We start from the raw sequence: 27,091 nt of genomic DNA on the forward strand, positions 1-27,091 counted from the left end.
CATCCCTTGTTCTCATTTATTCAGATTCAGTTGCATCGCTTCATGCTTCACCTATTAGGCTATTTGCCTCAACCACCCCAAACTCAGACACTAGTTTAGTCCAAGTTCTAAAGGTGTAATTGGCATCATGGCATGATATATTCCTCCTTCCTCAATTCACATTTTCTGGAATCTTTATAAAAAAAAGGGGGAAGGAAACTTTCCCCACAACATTCATGGAGTAAAGATGCTACTGTATGCATTATCTGATGATAGGAATACTGTACAACATGTTTTGGTCTCAAATTTAACAAAAGATGATATTTTCTGACTGGCCATTCACACTGAGAAGTGAGCACTATAACTTTATAAATATAGTTTTAAAACGTCAAGTTGATGGCGCTTTACAGTATATGGATAGCATGGATGGACGATAAGTGTAAAAAAAGAAAAGAAAGGGAAGCATGAGTCTGCTGCACCTTGTTAAACTTCCGCCCACTGTATTTATTGGTGATGATGACCTTGCAAGCACAGTAGGAGTACGTTTAACAGTGTGCACCTGGACCTGTTTATTGGAGTGGGTGTGCATGCAAGCTAAGAGAAGGGAAATAAATTACTGTATAACAACATCAATATTGTGTGTGCCTGTGTGTGGGCTGGCTAGGTTCTTTCTCATTTCAGATGGATGAATGAATGAATGAATGAATGAATGAATGGTAAATGGTTTTATTTGACAATACATATACAGTACTGCATACAGTACATTTGTTTCATAAAATATTGCAGATGAAATAAAACAAAAAGGCAAGTACAAGGTGCACAATGGATTTCTTTGGTTGCATTTCATTCTCATAGAAGATTAAAAAAAAGGTTCTGCACTAGCAACAGACCTTTTGGCCACTTTAAATATGTTTTATGTTTGAGAGTATTTTTTGTTCCACTGTAGGCTGCTGTCGTATAGAGCAGGGGTCTTCAAACTTTTTCAGATCAAGGACCCCTTATTTGAGAGAGCAAGAGCAGGGACCCCTGCAAATGGTGCATTTATATAGCGCTTTTATCCAAGGCGCTTTACATAGATTGTGCATTACATTCACACACACATTCATACACCGGTGGCGGAGGAAACCATGCAAGGCACCAACCTGCTCACCGGGAGCAACTAGGGGTTCAGAGTCTTGCTCAAGGACCCTTCGACATTAACTCAGGGGGAGCCCGGATTCAAACTGGGAACCCTTCATGCTCTAATAACGGTTTCTCTACCCCTGAGCTATGCCGCCCTTTGTACTTATAAAGTAGCTATGACTATGAGTGTCTCTGATCTGTGAAAATAATACATTTAATATGGATGACACCTTTGTCAAGTGTTAATCAATTAAGCTGCCAGTTGTTGTAACACAATATACTGTAGGCCTATACGTGGATGGAGTTGAATTTGAATGAGCTGTGATATCCCACCAAACCATGAGGTGGCATCACAATCAAAGAAAGAAACATGGTTTTCCATGCTTCCTAGCAGTAGGCCTACAGACAGAGTACATTTCAAGGTCTTCACTGTGTTCATACCGGAACCATGTTTATTATAGCTTTCACATTTGTCATAGTTTCAATTTTACTTTTTGATTTCAATTTCAGTTTAGGTTTGCTAGAATAGTTTAGTTTATATTTTGTGAAAAGGCTTAGTTTTAGATTCATTTTATAATTTGTTTTAGAATAGATTATTATTTTAATTATAATATTGGCTTTTATTTCATTTTTAACAATAAGGCTTAAAACTAGCACAGCTAAAAAGATTGCATTTCATACACAGTCGAATAATGCAATTGCAATTGAAGAAAATGTGGAAATGGCTACACACCTTTTTTATGCAGGCCTACTTCCAGCAATCAAACTCAAACAATGAACTAGATTTTTTGTCTGTTTTATTGAAGTGACACATGTACAATAATGAAATATTCTAAAATGCCAATGAATTACAATAAAATGACACCCAAAGCTTAATTCACAATCGATTTTGAAAAATAATAAATAAATAACCCAACAGAAGATCACATTTCCTTTCAAAACATCTCAAAAAGATAAAAAGAAATATTTCATTTTTCTACTTGCTGCATGAAGTTCCTATTAATGGCCCAGCAGATGACACTATTTCACCCTCTGCAGAGAGCAGTGCTGTTTGCGGTACAAAGTAATCTTGGACAGTGAATGAGGTTTTGGCCTGATTTTACACTTGATTTTATTACCTTAGTAAACATTTTCATAAACAATGTACCCGTATGTTTTCAATCGCTAGTTTAAAGTCTCTTTTAAATCATTATGAGTTTTAGTAAATTATGGTCCCATTAAGTTTTAAATGAATGATAAAATAGTGTATGAATTCTAGGGCTTCTAGATTCCACAGAGTGAAGACCGCCCTCACTGCGGTTGCAGCCAATAGCAGTCCTTTCCGATTTCATTTCGGGACCGGAAGTTCAAAGATGGCGGATTTCAATTTGCCGAAATAGTTGCTTCAAAACCGTCTGTAGAAACCAAATGACAGTCTTAGTTTGAAATCTATGGGGGGATTCAGAGGTATAGGGAGATGGCGGGTGAGTGCCTAACTGAATGTATTGTTGTAAAAAAAGATATATATTTTAATTCAAGTTATCCAGACTGAAATGAGTTTTTCTATTTTGTGACTGTCACAACATACCATACCATTTGTAAAGATTGGGAATAACTCTGTACTCCTTGTTTCTGCTCACGTGATCGCAAGCCAAACAGACGGCCTTCAGGTACTTCAGTCTTTTCTCTGTGGGGTGACGCTGGGCATAGAAGCGCTGCCGCCACTCAAAGTAGCGCATGTAGGCCTGGTCGTCCATGTCCAGCTTCAAGAGGAATTCGGCCAGCGATCTTTCATCAGGAAAGTCATTTACGTGTATGAAGGATTCCCCGGGGATGAAATCCTCATAGTTCTGTCTGGACGGGCCCAAGACCACCGGCACGGTGCCTGCTGCAAGTGGGCCATTGAGCTTCTCTGTGATGTAGTCTTTGTGAATGGAGTCTTCAAAGGCAAGGAAGAATTTGCAGCTGCTGATGGATGAAAACTGTTCTTTCGGTTTGAAGATGTAGCTACTGACACCCCCACCGTAGACGGTCACATCAATGTGTTCTGCAAGTTTGCTGTAATAGTTGTGTCCTGTGCCATTATTTTCTTCCATAAACCAGCAAACCAGTTTTTCCTTTTTGGGGGGCGAAAATGTCCCGTTGGAGACCTTTCTTGCAGTCAGTCTCCAGTGCACAGGGATGTCTGCGTCCCGCCTATAATTCAAGCTCAAATTGAATAGATTTTCAGTGCCGCGTATTATACGTGTGTTGCTTGGCGGGTCCAAATTCAGCCATATCCACCTTTGAAATCCAGGTCTGGGCGAGGTGGGAAGGTTGGATAAGTCGTCTTTAATGGCCTTGTGAAATATTAACACTTCGTCTGCTGTGTGGTACAGGGACCTGTTGTCTGATAGGCGGCAGCTGTTGATGTTGAAAAAGTGCTTGCAATCCTTCACGTCAAATTTATATTCTTCAGGCCAGAACCACATCAGGATTAGGTTCTTTGCAGTATCATCAACCATGTAGCCCTTGTAAACTGGATCAGGGTGGCACCTTTTCAGTGGGTTTGACTTAAAGTACATGAGGAACAGCAACAAAAACCCTCCTCCAAAAAGAAGGGCTGTGAGGACCGAACGCAGGACGCCAAACCTGGAATCGGTCATCTTTGATTCTGCAAAAAACAGAACAAACAAAATCAAAATTATTCAATGGAAATATCAACTTCATCCTAGAAAGGCTGTGTGTGTGTGTGTGTGTGTGTGTGTGTGTGTGTGTGTGTGTGTGTGTGTGTGTGTGTGTGTGTGTGTGTGTGTGTGTGTGTGTGTGTGTGTGTGTGTGTGTGTGTGTGTGTGTGTGTGTGTGTGTGTGTGTGTGTGTGTGTGTGTGTGTGTGTGTGTGTGTGTGTGTGTGTGTGTGTGTGTGTGTGTGTGTGTGTGTGTGTGTGTGTGTGTGTGTGTGTGTGTGTGTGTGTGTGTGTGTGTGTGTGTGTGTGTGTGTGTGTGTGTGTGTGTGTGTGTGTGTGTGTGTGTGTGTGTGTGTGTGTGTGTGTGTGCGTGCGTGCGCGCCAGCTGAAATCTCTGATTATTCTAAATTCATTAGAAATAATAATATTATTTTCCTGGTCACCATGTATTCCTAATAAACATCCCACATAAAATGAGCAATTCATTAATTACGTCATCAATGATCAAGTCAGAAAGACAAAGAAAGAAAGAAAGAAAGAAAACTTTAGAAAGCAAGATGTGAAACGTACGCGTATAGGCTACGTTTTCTAAATTCCAGTTGAAGGTAGGGTAAGTGATATTCTTTTGTTAATAAATATTAAATAGCTCTATATTCTGATTCTGATTGTTATAGAGTGTTTGTTCAGCAACAGGAGTCTCCCTCCAGAAGAGTTCAGAAAAAGGCAATTCTCCTGACTGCACTGCTTTTGGGTATGGCATGGAAAAGGGAGCATTTGCATTTCTTTCATCATAGTAAAAACTGCTTTCTGGTCATGTGAGTAATCAATCGCCACCCACAGCTCTCTGAATAGTGTTTTTTGTCTGTGGGGACAAAGAGTGACATGTCCACCTTTGCAACTCATGATGGATTGCTGTCCATCGGGAATGGGGGATCTGTTTTAAAACAACCTTTTTGTGTGTTTGTGAACCTGTTCCAGCTTCTGTGTAAACACGTGAAACACATACTATATAAATAAGGGTAGGGTCCCTGAGGCCAATTCCACAAATGCCTTCTAAATCAGTAGTTCTCACACTTTCAAGTTTTTTTCAAATATGATCAAAAATAGCAGATGTAATACTGTGCAAGCCCCCAGCGTGGCACGAAGAGATGCACTGTGAGCTTGTAGATCTAAAATGTATATGTATTTCTAAACATTTAACCACTTAAACTGTCAATACTTAGTTTAATCTAAAATAATACATCACACAAAGACTAGGAGGCCCCCTTGTAGTAACTCTGAGGACCCCCTAGGGGTCCCGGATCCCCTGATGTACAGTATGTTTTTAGGTACAGTCATGTAGGTTTATATATTCATTGAGTGACTGTCTATTACAGGCGTTTGTGGGTTATTATTATAGTGTGCGGGACAGGTGGTATCTTTCATGCCGATCATCTCGGCCGAATACCTTGGGATGTGGAGAGTGATCATCTACTATCCCCACTCCCCAGTTCCGACCACAGACCTGACAAGAAGAGGGGACCCACTTCTAGGGCAGCCAGGCGTGAAATACACGCCAAGCAGAACATATGCAAAACAGAGATTTTACATAGCTGAATGACACACAGCCTGTTTATCCGGTTGTGTGTTGAGTTTATCTCGTATGAAATCAATATATAAGATATCAGGGTTCCATAAGGATCACAACACTTTTTTTATTTTTATTTATTTGATATTTCGTTAGTTTTTGTTAACTATGATAACCTTGGAGGGGACACCCAAAAGCTTCTTGTGTATGGGGTGGTGGCTGCTGCTGTTGTCTGCACTTTGCATCTGTCTGTGTTGCTTGACAAGAATGACATGTTTGTATAAGCCCTTGCTGAAGGCCTATATGTCCCTATACGTTTGTTTGTTTGTTTGTATAAGCCCTCGCTGAATAGCTCCCTGAATTTCAAAAGACAATGGCTAATTGATGTGTAATGGAAAAATGTATGGGTAGAGGCAAGCAAGCCACAAAACAAGCTTGTACAGAAGTACTCATAAAAGACAGCAGTTTGCCAATCGTGATACAATGGATAAAACGTGGAATGCACGTCTTGTTCTTCATACATTGGCGAAGTGTTCCGCCACCAGCAATGGACAGCGAAAGGCAATTTAAGCTGTGACCCAGCACCATGCCTTTTATACTCGGGGATAAAATACCCAATAGCAAAGCAGCATAGAGAGTTGCCATCTGACTATATATGAATAGCTTTATTGTCACATCATAGGTTTGTTTACAGAAGTAAAGGAGTGGGTGAATTAGTTTTTGTGCATAGTTCCAATCATATCGTGTGCCCACAAGCCTAGCAGTCCAGGCGCATACCACATAATAGGCTAATGTCTGACATGTGTTGCGGGTTTGAATCCCGATCCCGGCGACCTTTGCGTGTCACTCCCCTTCTCTCTGTCCCTGTTTCCTGTCCTATCTTCACTGTAATACTATCAATGAAGGCAGAATAGCTAAGTTATCTACATATTTATGAATTGTACCTGAGATAAGATATAAAGGTGCGTGAGCATAGCAGCAGATGTATTCTGTGCATATTTATTGCGACCGCAGGTTGCAGTTAAGTATGAGAACCGTCACATCTTGTCAGCACGTACCTCTGTAACAACTCAATAGCAATAATGAATGGTCACCAGGGTTTGATCTTTTATTGTTGACTGTTATGCTCTGACATCACTGTGATGTCAGGGTAATCACACTAATATAATATAATCCCTTTTATGCCCATATTTGGAGATCCCTGTCATCAATATTAAGCCCATCTCTGTGAATGCCTATATATATGTGAAAGCTATAATGTGTGTAATATATATATATATATATATATATATATATATATATATATATATATATATATATATTACACACGTGCACACACACGCACACGCGCGCGCGCACACACACACACACACACACACACACACACACACACACACACACACACACACACACACACACACACACACACACACACACACACACACACACACACACACACACACACACAAAAGACACAGACTGTTGTCAACACAACAGATTCAGCCATAGATCAAATCTAAATGGTGGTAGTTGACCAAAGTGATGTGCAATTAAAAAACAACAAAGCATCAGCATATACTGCACATTTGCAATGCTGTGCGTCCATAAGCTGCTAAGCAATAAAATACTGTACATACGCACACACAAAATGAAATGAATAAGATGAGATCAGATGTGATTAAAAGCCAGGGACAAGAACCCTGTATCAGAGAACTTTGTATCAGATGAGATTTGGTTGGTTTAGTGGCAACTCAAAGAGCACCACTATAGTTCACTGAAATAACTGAGTTACTATAACTATAACATAACTGAAACTGTATTGTCTGTTTACAAAAATAACTACGTTAAAATCAGAGGAAATGACCGTTAAATATTTCAAACACAAGTCACTTCTGTGCCAGTTTTGAGCTAGAGTCGTGAGCTTGAAGTTGTGCTATTTTAGCAATTTTCTGAACTTTGTGAATCTCACTCTGACTACCCCATTATATTATAGCTCAAACTGATGAGCACCAAAACTAATAATAAAAAAAACTAAACTAACACTAAAACAATTCAAAAAATGAACTGATTTATTTCCCCCACCCATTCTTTTTGTCATAACAAAATGATAATAAAAACGAATGAAAATGTTTACCTTGGTTATGGAACAACATAACCTGGCTCTCTGCTGAAACCTAAAGCAGCTCCCCCACTCTGCTGTCTTAAAGGAAGTGTAAGTCAGTCGTTCTCAAAGCATTTTCACTGTCTGCCTCCGTCTGTCTACTGTGACATCATAAACATGGAGGTATATTTCCCTTTCAAACATGTTTGAATTTTAACATCTATTCTGGCTTAATATGTGTTTCACCCCAGACCGTTTTTAAGTTGCTTGATTCAGTAGGCTTATTGAGTCGTGACAGTTACTGTCAAAACCTCGACCAGCTGTCTGTCAGTCAGTCTGTCTGTCTGTCTGTCAGTCTGTCTGTCAGTCTGTCTGTCTGTCACACGTCACACGTCACACTTTTGCCCTGTTCATATCTCCGCAACCGTTGCCCCGATCCATGCCAAATTTTGCACACATACTCCTTGCCTGCCAAATCACAACCTCCACCCACCAATTCACACATGACCCTCTTCTAGCGCCACCATGAGGCCGATTCTTGCAAAACACATTTTTGGACACAGCTCCTACAATTTTTGCCCTAAAATCACGCAAATCGGTACACAGTATGTCTACACTCATGTCATCAACATGGATCTGTCCCATATAGCGCCACCTTCAGGCCGATTTTTAAAAACACATTTTTGGACACTGCTCCTACAGATTTTGCCCTAAAATCACGCAAATCGGTACACAGTATGTCTACACTCATGTCAATAACATGGATCTGTCTCATATAGCGCCACCATCAGGCCGATTTTTTCAAACACATTTTTGGACACTGCTCCTATACATTTTTCCCTAAAATCACGCAAATCGGTACACAGTATGTCTACACTCATGTCATCAACATGGATCTGTCCCATATAGCGCCACCTTCAGGCCGATTTTTTATAACATTTTTGGACACTGCTCCTACACTGCTCCTACACATTTTGCCCTAAAATCACGCTGCGACCTGGCGGTCGCTTATCTCCCGATTAGGGAGTCTTACTGGTTTAGATATTTGATATAAATTGTATTTTTAATTGACACGCCCACTTCCATAATAAAACCCCATTTTAACTTGTAAAACTCTATTTTAACCATGATAGATTCATTGAAAACAGCCATCCTTGGTTCTGGTGGCTCACTTTTTCGATTACTCTTTTCATTTATTGAATTTTTCCCCCCAAAAAATATAAAAACATAAATGAAAAAGTAATTGAAAAAGCACAACCCCTCGTGATTTAGAAGTTCAATATCAGTCACCAGATACAAGGACGGGTGTTTTCAATTAATCTATCATTGGTTTGTATAGGAATATCAGATATCTAAATGCTGAATTGAATCTGTACACTCGTTGGATACTTCCACTGACTGGGATCATTGCTTAAACATTTTTGCAAAAGCAAGTGTGACACCTCGCCCAGTAATCTAGGGATGTTGCTCTCTCTCTCTCTCTCTCTCTCTCTCTCTCTCTCTCTCTCTATCTCCTGTGAAACCACTGGGGCTGTTAAGTATGACATCATTTTGTAGGCAGAGGAGAATTTTTGCCCCCAGTTTCTGTGAATCTTTTTACTATTTTTACTATTTACACATTTTTCTTCTCTTTGTTGTTGAAATGAAAGTGTTAGAATTATACTTTAGTCGTTATTTGTGTCTCGGATCTGTTGAAATAACGAGGGACAGAAAAAGCTCTGGGGGCAGAGTTCTCCTCTGCCTACAAAATGATGTCACGGCTTAAAAGCCCCATACGATCAAACAGGGCTGAAAATGTCAGGGTGACACAGGAATCATCCAAACGCCCTGTGGACAAGGAGGCCAATGAGGTCATCCCCATGTGTAAAGGATTCACACTGAGCACTATAACTACAGTATATAGTTATAGTTATCTTTATAGAGCTCAGTGTGAATGGCGCTTTATTTGTGCATGAGAAAACAATAACATTCTCAAACCAGGATGCTGCTCCTCCTTTTTTATTATTATTTATTATTACCACCAACAGAAATAAAATAAAAAACACAAGCAGCATCCTGGTGTGCAGATTTAGTTTTTTCAAGCGTGCACACTGAATGATAACATTCTGTAAACGGTGACACCAAGAACACAGTCCAGCTGTGGCAGAGCAGTGTGACACTGCCTGGCCTCAAACTTTGCATGTACAATCCCAGTAGGCCAAGAAAGAAACACCACCTCACTATACAGTAGTAGCCTATATACAGTATATATATTTTTCATCATGGTTCTCACTCTAAACAACACAAAGTGATTTAATCTGCGGCATGACAAATGCTATATGATCCCATCACCACCACCACCAACTTAGGTATGATCTATTGAGTCATGACAATGACCATCAAACAGGATTTTAATGTAATTGTTCTACTACTCTATGTATATCGACTATTTTAACAGAAATTATCTTACATGTGGAGTAGTCAGTAGAGTTGGTAGTAGAGGCAGGCAGATGATGTTGCCCTTGGCTTCCTGAAGTGTCTGAGGGTCATGGGTGTAAGAAAAAGGTCTCTCTGGATGCATTGGTTCTCCAAGAGATCTGTTCGTCAGTCTGGTTGGTCAAGTCTTGTCCCATGGGTCTCTCTCTTGCTCCTCCCCTCATGAAGTTTGCCAGTTGTCTGTCTTATTGTGTCACATCCATAGTTGAGATGTTTAGTAAAACGTTTGAGTAACTAGTTAGTGTGTGTGTGTGTGTGTGTGTGTGTGTGTGTGTGTGTGTGTGTGTGTGTGTGCGTGCGTGCGTGCATGCCCGCGCGCGGATACCAATTTCATCCAATCAGAAGAGAGAACTCTTAAACACGTGAAATTGTAAAAAAGAAAAAACACTAAATAAGTGGGGAAAAATATTTAACTTTTATCTGGAAAAAGGTTATCGTTTATTTTAATACTTTTTTGCGAAAATGGAAAAAGAATTAATACAATAAAAGCTTATTAAAAATAATTGAAAATAATTGAAAACACACGTATGAGGGTAGTATGAGTCACCAGAAAAAAGACGGGTATTTTTGATGATTTTATGATGGTTACAATGGGTTTGTATAGGAATTGGCCCTGGATGGGGAGTGTCTGATAAAATGAATGTCTAAATATTGAATTAAGCAAATTAAAAACTATCCAGGGTGTTCACAAAAGCCTGAGTAGACGATATTACCAAGGTTTCTTTTTTAAGTAAGATATCCCTTTAAATCATCTTTAATGGGAATAATCAAAACAAACTTATGCCACAAATGATCATTTCCTTTTATCACACCGGAGGGCAGAGGCAGGGCCGTTTTTAGCTATAGGCGGTATAGGCGGTCGCCTAGAGCGCCATCCTAGAGGGGGCGCAGAGGGGGCGCCGAAATGGAGGGAGTGGACCCAAACCAGCCCAAAACCGGCCCAAAACCGACTAAATTCACGGCAAAACCCGCAAAAATCGCGTGTGCGCTTCGCGCGCGCAGGAGTGGGGGGGGCACATTCGAGAGAGCTCGCCTAGAGCGCCGATTAAACGCGCTACAGCCCTGGGCAGAGGCAATGAATTTCTCAACTTTGAACAGAATGTACAGAATGTATAACAGGTTTGTAGAAGGTAGGCTACTGTGTGACCCCAGAGCCACATTGTTTTCTGAAATGTAAGGTACATAACAGGTTTGTAGAAGGTACTGTGTCCCACTCACATATTCTGAAACATGTTTGGTTGACACTTGACTTTGAAATCCTCAGTTCGTCAGTAGTCTCGCCTAGCCAGACTTTCAGAGAGCTCCGCCTTGTCTTAAACAACATGAAGAGATGAATAATTGAACATGCAAATTAACCCTTTTGTCACATTTCAACACCTAGCGACACCCAGTGATACCAAGCAACGCCCATGCAGCAATGCCCAGCTCTAGATTGAAGCGAATCAAGCAACTTGAAAGATATACAGGCAGGGGCGTCACAAGGGGGGGAGTGGGACTGAGTTACTAGGGCCCAAGGTGGAGGGGCCTTAATTATTTTATAGTTTAGCTATACAAGCACACTAACCCTAACCCTCTGCTATTTTTGAAAAGTAACATAATTTCACACACCTACCTACCTACCTACTACATTCCTACGTACATACGCAGCCGAACGCAGTACTAGCACGCTCTCTGCTGGCACAAGTAATTATCCTTATATATTTTGTCACCATGGCGACAATATGTGGTTAGCTGGCTTACTGAACATATATTTACACATTACTAGACCTTACCCGTTCAAAGATATGTGCTACAAAATATGTGCAGAGTGTGGGTTGTGGGGAAAGTTACTGTAACTGGTGCGTGCATGAGAATATGTGGGAGCATCATAATGTAAGGAGCAGCTCCACATCGTTTTTCCATTGGAAGATGAGACACACATCAAACGCACCCGGTGAATGCGTGACCCGTGCATGCCTGCAACCCACGTGAGAGAGAGAGAGAGAGAGAGACCATGCACATTCCTAACTGTGAGAGAGAGGGGTGTGTGTGTGTGTGTGTGTGTGTGGGGCTACAGATCCCATGGCCTGGAGGAACGGACCGTAACCCTGACAACAGGCTGTAGAGTTGAACAGAAGTGGTGAAGAAACGCTAATAAATAGCTTGAATTTGGGAAAAATGAAATTCGGGCTCCGTCACCGTCTGCATAATGCTAATGGCCAATGCCATGTGAAAGTTCGGATCAGTTGCTGAAGCGAGTGAATAGATAAACGTGACCTACTGACCTACTGACTTCTCTAATTATATGATAGATGATAGATTGCGACCGTATAGGTCGCATTAGCTATGAAAACCTGCAGCTCATGTGCGTGTGTGTGTGCGTGCATGCGTGAGTCACGCCTCATGTCACACTACATGGCCAAGACAGAATTAAATTGTTCTGACCTGTTCTGACATTACAGTGTTGGCTTGACCAGCTCAGCAGGAGGATAGCGGACCTGTTCTGATACAATGATGACTTGACATTGATGCAAGTCACACTTTCAAATTAATTCTGTTCTTGTCCCTTTTATGCCCACATATGGAGATCCCTGATGTCATCAATATTAAGCCCATATCTGGGAAAGCCCATATATGGACATGTTGTCTCTTTGTTGTTTCAGTGCGAGGTCGCTTCTCGCCCTTATAGGGCATCTTACTGGTTACATAATAATTTTTTTAAACTTTAAATTTGATTGTAATGGTTGTAAATGTACATATTGTAATGTTACTTTATTTAATAGTCAAATAATAATAATTATAATAATACCAGCCGTATTCGTATTTAATGGCCTACACCCGCTAACAGAAACCTAGTACTGAATATGCTGTTGCTGTCAATAGTGTGTATAAGTAGGCTACTATATCCTGTTGAGGTACATATACAGTGCATATCTATTGTGCTGTTGGTGTGTGTGTGTGTGTGTGTGTGTGTGTGTGTGTGTGTGTGTGTGTGTGTGTGTGTGTGTGTGTGTGTGTGTGTGTGTGTGTGTGTGTGTGTGTGTGTGTGTGTGTGTGTGTGTGTGTGTGTGTGTGTGTGTGTGTGTGTGTGTGTGTGTGTGTGTGTGTGTGTGTGTGTGTGTGTGTGTGTGTGGCACTAAATACACTAAAACACATATTTATTCATCAAACTAACAGCTCATATTACACAAGTGATGGAAAGTAAGTACTTGAGTACTGCAGTATTTACATAGGCCTACTTTTGTTTTATTATCAGTACTTTAGTTATTTATTTATCTATCTTGTGACCCAGATGCAAGCTTATAGATCTGCAGTTTTAATATTTTCAAGTAAAGCAATGCATTTGTGTAAAGAATAAAATGTACTTTTGAACATTGAAAAGACACTAAAGATACTAATGTTTAAAAGTACCGAGACCTGCTGAGAGGTGTTCTTTGCAAGGCATGGGAACGTGGTAAGGTTGATGGTTTCAGTTCTGTTATTTCAAATCACATGATCTACACTTCTACAGCCTTCTCTGTAACCACATCCTCTCCTCTAGAGCTATTCTCTACACCACCCTACAGAGCTGTTAGCTGCAGTTTCATTATGCATGTTTCACAATCATCAGATCACAGATTTGGTTGAAAACACACACAATTATTATGGTTTTATCATCAGCCAATAATGAAATGATATGACTGAATCGGCATCCATGCCTGCAGAGAGGCAGGTGTAGTTTGCAAGGCATGTGGTTAGGTCTCAACATCTGTAATTTCTCAAACATGATCTACATTCTGTAGGCTGTTCAACTAAACTGTTCAGGGGGCCACATTGTCAGAAACCCAAGAGGCCGTTAGGTTTTGAATTCTTCCGTTTCAGTTGAATATGCCTGATCTACAGCCTTCTTTGTGACCACTTCCTCTCCTCTCATGATGTTCCAGAGCTGTTAGCTGTACTTTCACTATGTACCAAAACGTTAACTTCACCTTCAGGGAAGTTAGACAATTGGTTGTACCTTACCATTAGCTTTCTTCACAGATGTTTTCAAGGTTTCACCTCTCAATTAATTTGAAAAAAAAATAAAAAATAATATATATATATATATATATATATATATATATATATATATATATATATACACTGTATATTCTGGACATAATTTCGTCCAGTTTCTACAACATTTTATCAATTAATTTGTTCCAACCCAACTCCCATGGGAAACTTTGGGCAAAATAACAGAACAAATTTAAATTGGCCAATATGAACTGTCTAATCATGGGTTTTTCTTTTTTTTTGGGGGGGGGGGTCCTGAATCCATTACAACCATTAGGTTTTAGTAAAACATTACTCCAGGCCATAAAATCAGCCACATTTACTTTCAATCTGAAAGAAGTTATTGTCCAGCACAAGTTCACTGCCCACCCATGTGCGTGCCCTCTTCGGTGAGTGGTGACCTGCTATGCACAGTCAAGATCAGCTCATTACCATTCTCAAGATTGATTGATTGACGAAATACTTTTTTCCCCCATTTTTTCCACCAGGCCCTCCGGGTAAGCTCCCCAACTTTGAAGTTTCCCATGGGAGTTGGGTTTGAACAAATTGAGAGGTGTTAGAAAGACACCTTTATGAACACATTTGTGAAGAAAGATATTGGTAAGCATTTATTTACAGATTACAGATTTGTCAAAGATTTGGCTAACTTTCCCCAACTACTTGTCAAAACAAGATAGCACCGACATGCCCAAAATAAATAGCCCGTACGTTTTCATCATTATAATGTAAAAACATATAGGCCTACTGTACAAAATATGCTTGAATGACTTGGTGACTTGTAAAGTAACATGCTCATTAAGTTATTATATGTTGCAGGATAATTCTAGCATTGCATGCACATGGTACCTGCATGTACACATAATTGCATTAGGTGAAGACAGCTAGAAGCAGTATTGATTTTGACAGCAAAGTTTGATTTAGCTTTAGTCATTGTCTTTTGAATAAAATTCCATTTAGTTTGTCACATTTTTGTCATCTCAAATGTTTTAGTGTCGAGTCGACTAAATCTACAGTTAATTTAATCGACTAAAACGTATTTTAGCTGGCTGTGATGGCATCGTAATGCCTGATTTGTACTTGTCTACATGCCAAAAATAGCAGATCTACAAGCTCACAACGTGTCGCGGAGCATGTAGATCAGCTGACTCCGGATTTACATTATGGCCATGGCTGCATTACTGCAGGTGTAATAAAGGTAATCAGCAGTGTTGCCAGATTTAGCAAGAGAAAAAAAAAAGTGCAAATACATATCTAAATCACAAATGCTGAAATCATGCATTTACCCGCCTATGCCCATATATTGAAATCCTTGATGTCATCAATATACAAGAAATACAAAATACAAGAAAGGTGCAGAGTAGAGTGCTCTATACCTTCCTCAATCTGTGTGTGTGTGTGTGTGTGTATCGAGCATGTAGCGATGTTGTGGAGGTGTGTATGAAAAAGCACGAGTGCAATGGGGCAAATGACAATGCTGATTGTTAAATTTTTCTCAGTCATGCTTATTCGGTCAAATACAGTATCAGAAAATGACAGAAACTGAAAGCTTTAATATGGTTATTTATCAATGATTCTCAATAATTGTCGACAAATGAAGTAAAACAAACAATCAGTCATACATATACTGTATGGGAAATATTGTTTTAAAAATAATAATAATAACAACATTGCCAGTTAAGCCTTGTTCAGACCAAACATTTGTGATGCAATGAAACAGTGTAGTATACATTGCAGAGAAAAATGCAAGTTTCAGCTCACTAAAACGATCATGATGAGCAAGAGCATAAAAAGTACATAAACACACAATCCATGATAAAATCATCATCATCTTCATATACATGCCGAATCACTGTAGTAGCCTAAAACAAGTGAAATGGTGAACTTACAGGAAAATAATTGATCCTGAAACAAATCTGTCTCAGTATGAAAAGTACCAGTCATACAGATTGTGTACAGCACTGTAACCATTGTCTCGTGACATGTGATCACAGGCAAGACAAATGGGTAGAGTGAACTCGTTCTGCGTTGAGAGAAGATGACGTGTAGCTTTGAAGGACTTTCTCCACTGGAAGTACTGCAAGTACTTCATATCATCCTTGTCCAACAGAAGCAAATACTCTGCCAGTGATCTGGCATCTGGGAAGTCATTGATATGAATGAAAGAGCCAGGTGGAATGAACTCTTCGTAATTCTCTCTTGGTGGGCCCAGAACGATTGGCACCGTCCCCACTGCCAAAGGTCCGTTCACCTTCTCTGTGATGTAGTCTCTGTGGATGGAGTTTTCAAATGCAAGGTAAAACTTGCAACTAGCCAGGGTTGGGTAATAGTCCTCAAAGCCCAGCCGTGCTGAGTAAGCCCCACCAAAGACATGGACAGTGATGTACTTTTTTAATTCATCAAAGTATTTCATCCTGGCAGCTACACCGGCTGTATATTTGTTGGACACAATCCAACAGACCACCTTGTCTTTCTTTGGCAAAACAAAATCATCTTCTGTCACAGTTTTCTTTGTTATAAGCTCATACCTTGCTGTAATGTCAGCATCTCGTCTGTAGCTCAGTGTCAGATTGAACAGGTTTTCCAGACCTGGTGTTTTTCGTGTATTAGTCGGTGACTCTACATGATACCAAATCCACTTTTGGAAATGAGGTCGTGGGGTTTGTGGCAAGTTTTCCAAGTTTGGTTTAATGCTGTTATGATAGAAAATGACGGCATCTGCTTTATTGTAAAGAGATTGGTCATATGTCAGCTCACAGCTATCAATGTTGAAGTACGTCAAACAGTCCCTGCTATCAAATTTTACACTCTCTGGCGGGGTCCACACTAAGACAATTGGCTTTGTGTGATTCTTGGATGGCTTCTCCAATGGCAGAGTGTCACAAACTTCTCGCATTTCTGATGTGTATGAATCCGATGAGAAGTAAATGAAACATGCTACCATTGTGCATATCACTATCCAAACAGTTATCAACAGGTGGAAATTGTTGCTTAAACCAGGCATCTTTCTCCTGTGGAGTAAAATAAATAAGTTAGTTTGGCAGCACTAGGTGTCGCAATGTCTCAAAATTAAGATAAGCCAAATAAAGAACTAAATAAAACAAGTTTAAGAGCCTTTTATCAGATTTTATCAGAGATTATCTTACAGTACATGTCGAGTAGTCAGGAGAGTTGGTACATGGTAGCAGGGCTTCCTCCTAAAGTGTCTGAGGGTCAGGTTGTAAGAAAGGTCTCTCTGGATGCTCTGGTTCTCCAAGAGATCTGTTGATCGGTCTGGTTGGTCAAGTCTTGTCCCATGGGCCTCTCTCTTGCTCCTCCCCTAATGAGGTTTTTCTTTATGTTGATTGAGTTCTACCAAGAACAGAATTGACATATTACTACCAAATGAACAGTGAACACATCATTTGAACACAATTTATTATTATTATCATCATTATTATCATCCCAACCCCCCTCCCCCATTTCTGGTATCTACACAAAGGTCAATAATAGTAGCAACCAAAAAAGTATTGGAACATGTGGATAAGAGCACTAGCTTCAGTTTTACACCTCAGACAGTATTGGGATATTGTCACATAAGCAGCTACTGTAGGTGAGGATTCATTCGCATGTCACTGTGACGTCCAACGATACTGGAACATTGCAGAAAACTCTCCTGATTGTCAGGCAAGCTCTTACTTCTATATGCAGTATCAATCACATACTTGTATGCAACACTGGATCCATCCAGTTTCAAAGTAACGACTTTCTGTTTACGTCAGTTTCATGCAACAGTGTTAAAGCTGGGAATGTCACAAGTCTAATTTTAACAAAATATCTGTCAGGCTTTTAGAAAAATACTAAATGTCAAAAAGCTCCACTTTGCAGGACAACTTTAGTTTTTTACAACAAGGGTTCATATTTTAGATTGTAATTAGAGAAAAGAAAAAGTGTGTGTTAAAATGTTTTCATTTGCTTCGTTTTATTGTTTTATCGCGTTTACTGTGCTAAAATGTGGGGCATGCGTACGCATGGGGGCATGCGTACAAGTGGCTAAATAATGTCTTTTTACACACAATAAGCCAGCAGTTTCTTTATTGCTATTTACAGTAACACTTCTAGCCCCCATAAGTCACATCCAACCATGAAAGGTTGTGTTGTATCTTGGGAATGGGCTTATTCTGTGTAAAATGACATATTTAGCCACTTGTACGCATGCCCCCAACCACTGAAATAAGAATCTCTAAAACAATAGAAAGAAGTAAATGAAATCAATTTAACACTCATCTTTTATATTATTTAATTACAATCTAAAATATGAACACTTGTTCATAAAAGGAAAACTAAAGTTGTCCTTTTAGGTAGAATGCATGGAGAAGAGCAGAGGCCTGCAGTATCACTGAAGAGGAGATGTGCTTTAGATAGGTGACCATTGGTGTAAAAATGTAAATTTCATTAAGTAGGCATTTAAATAATTAGGGTGTATCTTATTCATCTATCAGGGGGGAGTCTATGGCATTTAAAACACAAAGTAAAATGTGTCAATTGTCAAGGTTCCTTGGTTCAACTTGTTTAACTAGTACTGCTGGAAGGATCAAGATTAAATATTTTAAGATTAAGATGGAACATTCGTTCAATGACCTTTTTTATTATGTTGCCCATTTCATCTACAGGAGTTCTCAGCATCACGTTACTGGTGTTATAAGTGATGTATGTTTAATTAAAATGAGTGTTACTCTACATCATCGTAATCATCGTTATATAATGTTTGACTCTGAGCTCTTTAATAAACATAACATATTTTTTCAGTTTGGGATACTAATTTCATCCAATCAGTAGAGAGAACTCAGGATACAGGATATAAACCAGTAAGACTCCCTAATCGCAAATAGGGCAAAAAATTGTTTTTCCAAAATCTTCCTGATCCATGTTGATGACATGAGTGTAGACATGCTGTGTAGTGGTATTCGTGATTTTAGGGCAAAAACTGTAGGAGCAGTGTCCAAAAATGTGTTTTAAAAATCGGCCTGAAGGTGGCGCTAGAATAGGGCCATGTTTTAAAGACCTCATGATGTACCTAAACCTGGAGAAGATCAAGTTTAACCTGAGGGGGTCACCAGGGAAATTTGATCGCGCATGGGGCTCTATGATTGAACATATAAACAAATTAAGGACACTACAGCTGGCCGCTCCGACATGATGATAGGATCTAAATCTAAGCTACGGTCAAAGCCCACCTTAATTATAGGTGTGCATATATATGAATGTATGTATGTATACTGTTTGAGCTGGTCAACCTAGTCCTTTATTGATTTTTTTACTTTTTTGTTTTTGTTTTCTTTGGTCTGTATATGCCATAACTGTTCCACTGAGGAGTGCCAGGAGGTATAATAAGGGAAACTGTTCCACTGAGGAGTGCCAGGAGGTACAATAAGGGAAAATAAGAGGGAAATGATACTGACCATACTTGTATTATGTATGATGGAATGTATGTTGTATGTATGCTACATGTTGTATTGTCAGTGGTGTATTGTAAGTGCACATAGGGGGGAAAAAAAACAAAAAAAAAACTTTTGACATCTTGTGAGAATTGTAATAACAAATGTACTTGTGTCAAAAGCAATAAAGAAATTATATAAAAAAAAAAAGAATAGGGCCATGTGAGAAATGAGGGGTGGGGTCTCCGCGTTGCCTTGGCGGACGAATAGGTACCGGCCCCGGCTCTCCCGGACGCTCCTAGCCCGAGTTACGGCATTTTATGTGCGCTGCAGTGGCAGGGGGTCCTCCACTGGGGGCGCCACCACTTTTGCATCCGTTCTGGAGCACCAGGAGTCGGTGGTCCCCGGGAATTCCCCGTGAGCAGCCCCGTTGGGGTGGTCATTTGGTCATTTTTGCACATTTGGTCATTTTTTACATCTGGGGGGGGGGGGTCCCTGGGGCTCCGGGGGTCCTTGGAGGTTGTAGTTTGGCAGGCAAGGAGTGTGTGTGTAAAATCTGGCATGGATCGGGTCAACGGGTGCGGAGATATAAGCAGGGAGAAAGTGTGACGTGTGACGTGTGAGCACATTTGGTCATTTTTTACATCTGGGGGCTCCGGGGGTCCTTGGAGGTTGTAGTTTGGCAGTCAAGGAGTGTGTGTGCAAAATTTGGCATGGATGGGGGCAACGGTTGTGGAGATATGAGCAGGGCAAAAGTGTGACGGACTCACTGACTCACTGACTCACTGACGCACAGACAGCCGGTGGAGGTTTTGGTAGTAAACAAGTGAAATTGGAAGTGCAGAAAAAATGTAATAATAAAATGTAAAATGAGCAAACAAAACTGTAATTAAATTGGAACAAAGAAATTCAACTCGTTAATTGGTTATCTCTCCCGATTGGATGAAATTGTTGACCCGACTGAAAATGTATTTCCTATATCACTTACAGCACCTTTAAGAACAAACTTTAGAATGATCAAGACAAGTGTATGCCACAGGTAATCAGTTATTTATTTTTTATCATATCAAAGAATCAGCTTCTTCACAAAACAAATTAGAGAATTTAAAATTACATGATTACACACAGGTTTAAAGGTGTTGGGGTGTTCAGGCCTCAAGCCTGATTGGCTTGATGGCCAATCCTTGAGTTAGCACCAGGTGGCACAATGTCTTTAATTTAAGCTGAGACAAATAAATAAATGAATAAAAGCTCTCTGGATGCTCTGGTTCACCAAGAGATCTGTTGGTCAGTCTGGTTGGTCAAATCTTGTCCCATGGGTCTCTCTCTCTCTCACTCTCTCTCTTGCTCCTCCCCTCATGAGGGGTTTATTTAAATTCGATTGAGTTATTCCAATAACAGAATTGTTAATTCCAACCCCTATCCCCCATTACTGGTATCTAAACAAAGGTCAATAACAATTCATTGGCCTCTGTTTGAGATCATACTGTACATTGTTCTGAATCTGTACAGTGATCTTAAGTGGAGAAAAAAAGAAAGAAAAAAAGAGATTGTGAATTTGAACTGATGTTGGGACGTGGGGTTTGTGTTGGGTTGCACTGCTTTGCATGTTGCCTATGGGCTGTTCTTTTTACCTTCCGGAGCTGTCCTGGCTTTTTGTAAGGGGGGGGGGGGGGGTTAGTGTAGAGGCCAGCTTGAGGCGGAAGGATGTCATGTGACTTTGTGGGGACTTGGGGAAAAGTGTTACTTTGAGAGAGCTGTCTACTGCTGCAAGTGAACGTTCATGTTTTTGTTAAATGCTATTAATAAACGTTAGCCTACTGTAAACAGTGGATTACGTCTCTGCCCTACAGTTCCTGGGTCACTCCTGGTTTACATTGTTCATTGTTCATTATTCTTTCACTGATACAGGATGTTATACACATACACACACTGTGTGTGCGTGCGTGCGTGCATGCATGTGTGTGTAAGAGATAGAGAGAGAGAACGGGTGTCTCTCCATTTTCTGCCCAGCTGGTGCTACTTACTGGAGCTGTGTGCTCACTGGACCTCCAGTCAGCCGCGAGGGCCAGTCAGATATGTATCCGCCTGCAAAGCTCATTTATCGGCCACACGCGTTTTCATGCCAAGGACCTCCAATATTTACAAGCGACTTCGGCACTAGAGAATATAAATAGACTTTTATAGGGCCGAAATAAATTCAGTTCAGGGAGCCATCCCGAAACTAAATAAATTCGGCTCCTTATTGGACTATGAATCGGCCCTTAGATTCACTGACTGCATAGCAGCACTGAGCAGATCCGCCACGGGCCCCTCTAATAACCCTTGCCTTAATTGGCATGTAATGTTGGTACAAAGATGTGCACATATCTGTGTAACACCTTAAAGAACAGGAGGAGTGTTTACTTTGAGGTGAGACCTTTTCTGACCTCTCTCTCTCTCTTTGATGTGTTCACTGTTCATTTGGCAGTAAAATCATGTTCATTCTATTGAAAGAACGCTATAAATATAAAGAACAACCTCATGAGGGGAGGAGCGAGAGACGCTTCAGGAAGCCAGGAATCACTTCTTCATTCGCCTGCCACTACCACGCACCAACTCTCCTGACTGCTCGACTTGTAAGATAATTCATAATTATTAGGCTTAACTTAATTTTAAGACATTGTGACACTTAGTGCTGTCAAACTAACTTATTTGTTTTACTCCACAGGAGGAAGATGCCGGGTTTAAGCAACAATTTACGTCTTGTGATGATTGTTTGGGGAGTGATCACATTGGTAGCATGTTTCCATTACTTCTCATCTGATTCATGCACATCTGAAATGCACACTCTGCCAATGGAGAACCACAGGAAGCCAATTGTCTTGATATGGACCCCACCAGAACATACAAAGTTTGATTTCAGGGACTGTGTGACATTCTTTAACATAGATAGCTGTGAGCTGACATATGACCAATCTCTTTACAATAAAGCGGATGCCATCATTTTCTATCATAAAAGCATTAAACCAAACTTGGAAAACTTGCCAAAAACCCCACGGCCTCATTTCCAAAAGTGGATTTGGTATCATGTAGAGTCACCGACTCATACAGTAAAGATAACAGGGATTGAAAACCTGTTCAATCTGACCCTGAGCTACAGACGAGATGCTGATATCACAGCAAGGTATGAGCTTATAACAAAGAAAACTGTGACCGATGATGATTTTATCTTGCCAAAGAAAGACAAGGTAGTCTGTTGGATGGTGTCGAACAGTGTGACTGCCGGTGTAGGTGCCAGGATAAAATACTTTAATGAATTAAAAAAGTACATCAATGTCCATGTCTATGGTGGGGCTATGTCAGGCTCAGTATGGCTGAACTTTGAGGACTATTACCCAACCATGGCTAGTTGCAAGTTTTACCTTGCATTTGAAAACTCCATCCACAGAGACTACATCACAGAAAAGGTGAACGGACCTTTGGCAGTGGGAACGGTGCCAGTCGTTCTGGGCCCACCAAGAGAAAATTACGAAGAGTTCATTCCACCTGGCTCTTTCATTCATATCAATGACTTCCCAGATGCCAGATCATTGGCAGAGTATTTGCTTCAGTTGGACAAGGATTATATGAAGTACTTGCAATACTTCCAGTGGAGAAAGTTCTACAAAGCTACACGTCATCTTCTCTCAACGCAGAATGAGTTCACTCAACCCATTTGTCTTGCCTGTGATCACATGTCACGGGACAATGGTTACAGTGCTGTACATAATCTGTACGACTGGTACTTTTCATACTGACACTTGTTAGGTTTTGTAGGATGCACTTCTGTTGGTTTATTTTTGTATTTTTTCATAATGTTTTAAAGCAGCAACCTGTCTGACATGAAGTGCCACGTTTGTTTTCATTGTATTGATAGTCAGTGTGCCATATCATTATAGTTTAATTATGACACCACATCAAAATTCAAATATAGGCAATAACCTTTTATTTAAGGTAATGATCATTACACTCAGATCAATAACCCACCTATCTCCGAGACTCCCTCCCCAGTCAGAGATATCAGTTTGAATGAATGTAAAATGATATAGATGTGAGGGTACTTAATTTAACTGAAACATTTGTATGAATATTTCATTTTAACTCGGTTAAATCGGTTTTGGTATTTAAAGTACATTACTATTACTACTACCGTAGATTATACTGTTGTGTTGATTTAATTTTTATGTTCTTGCCATTGATGATATTTCATCACGTTTGACTGCATTTTTACCATGACACCTTTATACATTTATATTGATGTATTACCTGCTTATTGTAAGTCGCTTTGGATTAAAAGTGTCTGCTAAATGCCTGGACTGTAAACTCTAAACTGTAAACCTTTTAGACCCAAGTTCAGATCAAAGATTTTCTCTGCTGCTCGTCGTTAATTATAACCATCAGTTGAGTTGCAACAGGTTCCATTTACAGTACCCCAGTTGTTTATGCCATTATAGTTGTCTAGTTCTTGGATGTTGTTGTATGAATGAATGCATTTATTATTGATTATATATTTTGTCTGTATGTCTCTGCCGCTGCAACATATTACGCAATACAAGTTCTCAAGCTGTGGTGTGTTTATCCTTTTGACACACATGTACTTTCAGTCAGTGAAAATGCAAATTGGCCAGACAGACCCACCTTTTTTCTCATGCTTTTAGTTCAATCTGATGATGCCAAACGTGTTTCTTTTCTTTTCTGTCATGAACATTCTATGGACAACACATCTATGATGTAATTTTAAAGCCTTTTGTATGAACTGCAGACAGTTTTTAAGTTGCTTGATTTAGTATTTAGATTTTTCATTGATATCCATTTTATGACATGTCTCTCATAGATCTATTGGCTATATGAGAACAGCATACAGTAACAGGGAATGTTCAACTTGTTCATAGTCAGTAAAGGCTGTCATTCGCTTACTGTGTGAATATACGTTTTATTGTAACAGCAAAGTAATTCAGTATTCTCAGCAACTAAATGTATTAATGATCCTGTGCAAATGTTGAAAGGTTAGTAACAATAACAGTGACTGAAAAAAGCTTAAAACTCAATGTATCACACTTTTTAATTGGCTGTCTTGCATGACATTTGCTTGTTACAGTATGATAAGATCTTCAAGTGCTTAAACAGCGAACTGTGAATATTTTACCATGAACAAGACAGTATTATTGAGACCCGTTCAACCAAAAGAGCTTGGAAACGGGGGGAAAAAATTACCTCTTAAAATGAATTCATCATGCCTGTTGCTAAGGTATGGCAACATGACTGCTGTCTCAAATCATCTCACCAACATGGCACATAGGTGTCGCTCAAAATTTGCAATCAATAATATTAGCAGAAACACACCAGGAGGTTATGCTAAAAGGATAACTGTTGGTTTGCAACATTCTGAAACAAAGATAGAGGCACCCTTCATCACTAGACTGGTAATATACCACCTGAGGAATTGAGTGCCACTTGCTTTATGCATTTGATGTCAACCATGCATTTGAAGGTTCACGCCCCCGTGTGGTCAATCAAATAATTTCCATAAATAAAGTTTAAGGAATTGTGAAAATAGCAGATCTACAAGCTCACAATCTGATGCGAAATGACACGTTGTGGTTGTGAGTAGCTATTTTCACTAATTTGGGTCCCGGGCAAACATCTAATTTATCTTTTGGGAAGTTTGGGAACCACTGTACTAGACTGGTAGACAGATATACATTATAATATTATAAAACATACATAAACCACTTCAGCCCTATTTTATACCTAGGCTATTTGAAAATAGCCGATCTGAAAGCTCACAACGTGTCGCATCGCGGCACGTTGTGAGCTTGTAACTGCTATTTTCAAACATTTTATAACATTTTGAATTCCGGACTTTTACTTGTAACAGAGTATTTCTACATTGCACTGTTGATTTACTAAAGACAAACATTTGAGTATTCCACCACAGCTCTGATGGTGTCCTGTCAGACTCCAGTGTACTAAAAGGAGAAAATCCCCCAAAATATTATTGTGGAATGCAAGAATACCACACAAGACAGACTCAAGACGACGATTCAATCAAAGTTCTTTATTGATGAGCCATGCGAAGCAGTGGTAGGCCTACACTGTGTTAGGCCTAGTCTATGTGAGCTAAAATCATACATCGATATTACAGTCAATATGTATAGTGTCAAGCTCCTCCTCTCCGTCATAGTAACTGGACAATATAGTATTACTTTGTGATTCCAAACATGACTGGGTCAAAACATCAAGTCAGCGATTACTGCACAAATAGACATGAATGTTCAGCCAAGAGCTGAACATTCCCATGTTCCTGCCAATTCCCATGTTCCTGCCAATTGTCAGCTCGACCTACTGAGTCAGTTCAAGTTTCCCTTCCACAGGCACGCATCGTGCAGGAATGCATGTCCACAGCTTGCCCGCTTGTTGATCAGATCAGCGGGTCACATTGACAAGGAACGAGTGTTGAAATGAGTGTTGTCATAAACAAGGTTAAACAAATATTAACCCCAACAATATCTTTAAAATAAATACATTATATAAATTATGAAATATCATCAGTGTAAAGTGCTTAACAAAATGACGATAAACAGTGCAATCTACTGAAGTAATAATAATGATCATCATAATACACACATGTATGTTTATTTGTGTAGGTGGATCCTACAACAAACCTGACAGTGTCAGTATGAAAAGTACCAGTCATACAGATTGTGTACAGCACTGTAACCCTTGTCCCGTGAAATGTGATCACAGGCAAGACAAATGGGTTGAGTGAACTCATTCTGAATTGTCAGAAGATGAGGTGTAGCTTTGAAGGACTTTCTCCACTGGAAGTATTGCATGTACTTCATATCATCCTCGTCCAAGAGAAGCAAATACTCTGCCAGTGATCTGGCATCTGGGAAGTCATTGATATGAATGAAAGAGTCAGGTGGAATGAACTCTTCATAATTCTCTCTTGATGGGCCCAGAACGACTGGCACCGTTCCCACTGCCAAAGGTCCGTTCACCTTTTCTGTGATGTAGTCTCTGTGGATGGAGTTTTCAAATGCAAGATAAAACTTGCAACTAGCCAGGGTTGGGAAAAAGTCCTCATATCTTAGTCGTGATGTGTAAGCCCCACCATAGACATGGACATTGATGTACTTACTGAATTCTTGAAAGTATTGTTCCCTCACAGCTACACCGGCTGTAACGCGGTTGGACACAATCCAACAGACCACCTTGTCTTTCTTTGGCAAAACAAAATCATTATCTGTCGAGGTTTTCTTTGTTAGAAGCTCATTCCTCACTGTGATGTCAGCATCTCGTCTGTAGCTCAGTGTCAGATTGAACAGGTTTTCCAGACCTGGTGTTTTTTCTGTGTGAGTCGGTGACTCTACATGATACCAAATCCATTTTTGGTAATGAGGTCGTGGGGCTTTTGGCAAGTTTTCCAAGTTTGGATGAATGTCTCTATGAAATAAAATGATGGCCTCTGCTTCATTGTATAGAGATTGGTCATATGTCAGCTCACAGCTATCTATGTTAAAGTATGTCAAACAGTCCCTGAAATCAAATGTTATACCTTGTGGTGGGATCCACACTATGACAATCGGCTTTCTGTGGTTCTCCAGGGGCAGAGTGTCACTGATTTCCTGCATTTCAGATGTACATGAATGAGATGCCTCCTCAAAGTAAAATAAAAATGCTATCATTGTGCACATCACTCCTAAAGCCAAAGACATTGCAAGATGCAACTTGTTGCTTAGACAGGGCAT

The 27,091-nt window shown here is 39.9% G+C and overlaps 3 protein-coding genes across 3 annotated transcripts; 1 reads left to right on the plus strand and 2 right to left on the minus strand.

The window, feature by feature from the left end:
• Positions 1-2,188: 2,188 nt before the first annotated feature.
• LOC308301035 (uncharacterized protein) lies at positions 2,189-16,795 on the minus strand (the record flags this gene model as incomplete). The annotated part of the gene is made up of 3 exons (XM_080744933.1): positions 2,189-3,733; positions 9,190-9,240; positions 15,829-16,795. The coding sequence occupies 3 exons, from the start codon at positions 16,793-16,795 to the stop codon at positions 2,658-2,660; spliced, it is 2,094 nt and encodes a 697-aa protein (XP_080601059.1). The 3' UTR covers positions 2,189-2,657.
• A 5,343-nt stretch (positions 16,796-22,138) lies between these two features.
• LOC308301036 (4-galactosyl-N-acetylglucosaminide 3-alpha-L-fucosyltransferase 9-like) lies at positions 22,139-23,213 on the plus strand (the record flags this gene model as incomplete). Its single annotated transcript, XM_080744934.1, has 1 exon — positions 22,139-23,213. One exon carries the CDS (start codon positions 22,139-22,141, stop codon positions 23,093-23,095), a length of 957 nt encoding a protein of 318 aa, XP_080601060.1. The 3' UTR covers positions 23,096-23,213.
• Positions 23,214-26,011: 2,798 nt separating this feature from the next.
• LOC308301037 (4-galactosyl-N-acetylglucosaminide 3-alpha-L-fucosyltransferase 9-like) lies at positions 26,012-26,974 on the minus strand (the record flags this gene model as incomplete). The annotated part of the gene is made up of 1 exon (XM_080744935.1): positions 26,012-26,974. The coding sequence occupies one exon, from the start codon at positions 26,972-26,974 to the stop codon at positions 26,012-26,014; it is 963 nt and encodes a 320-aa protein (XP_080601061.1).
• Positions 26,975-27,091: the final 117 nt, after the last annotated feature.

This window comes from Nannobrachium achirus (genome assembly GCF_963921795.1).
Source record: "Nannobrachium achirus genome assembly, chromosome: 16".
In the NCBI taxonomy this organism is placed as follows: Eukaryota; Metazoa; Chordata; class Actinopteri; order Myctophiformes; family Myctophidae; genus Nannobrachium; species Nannobrachium achirus.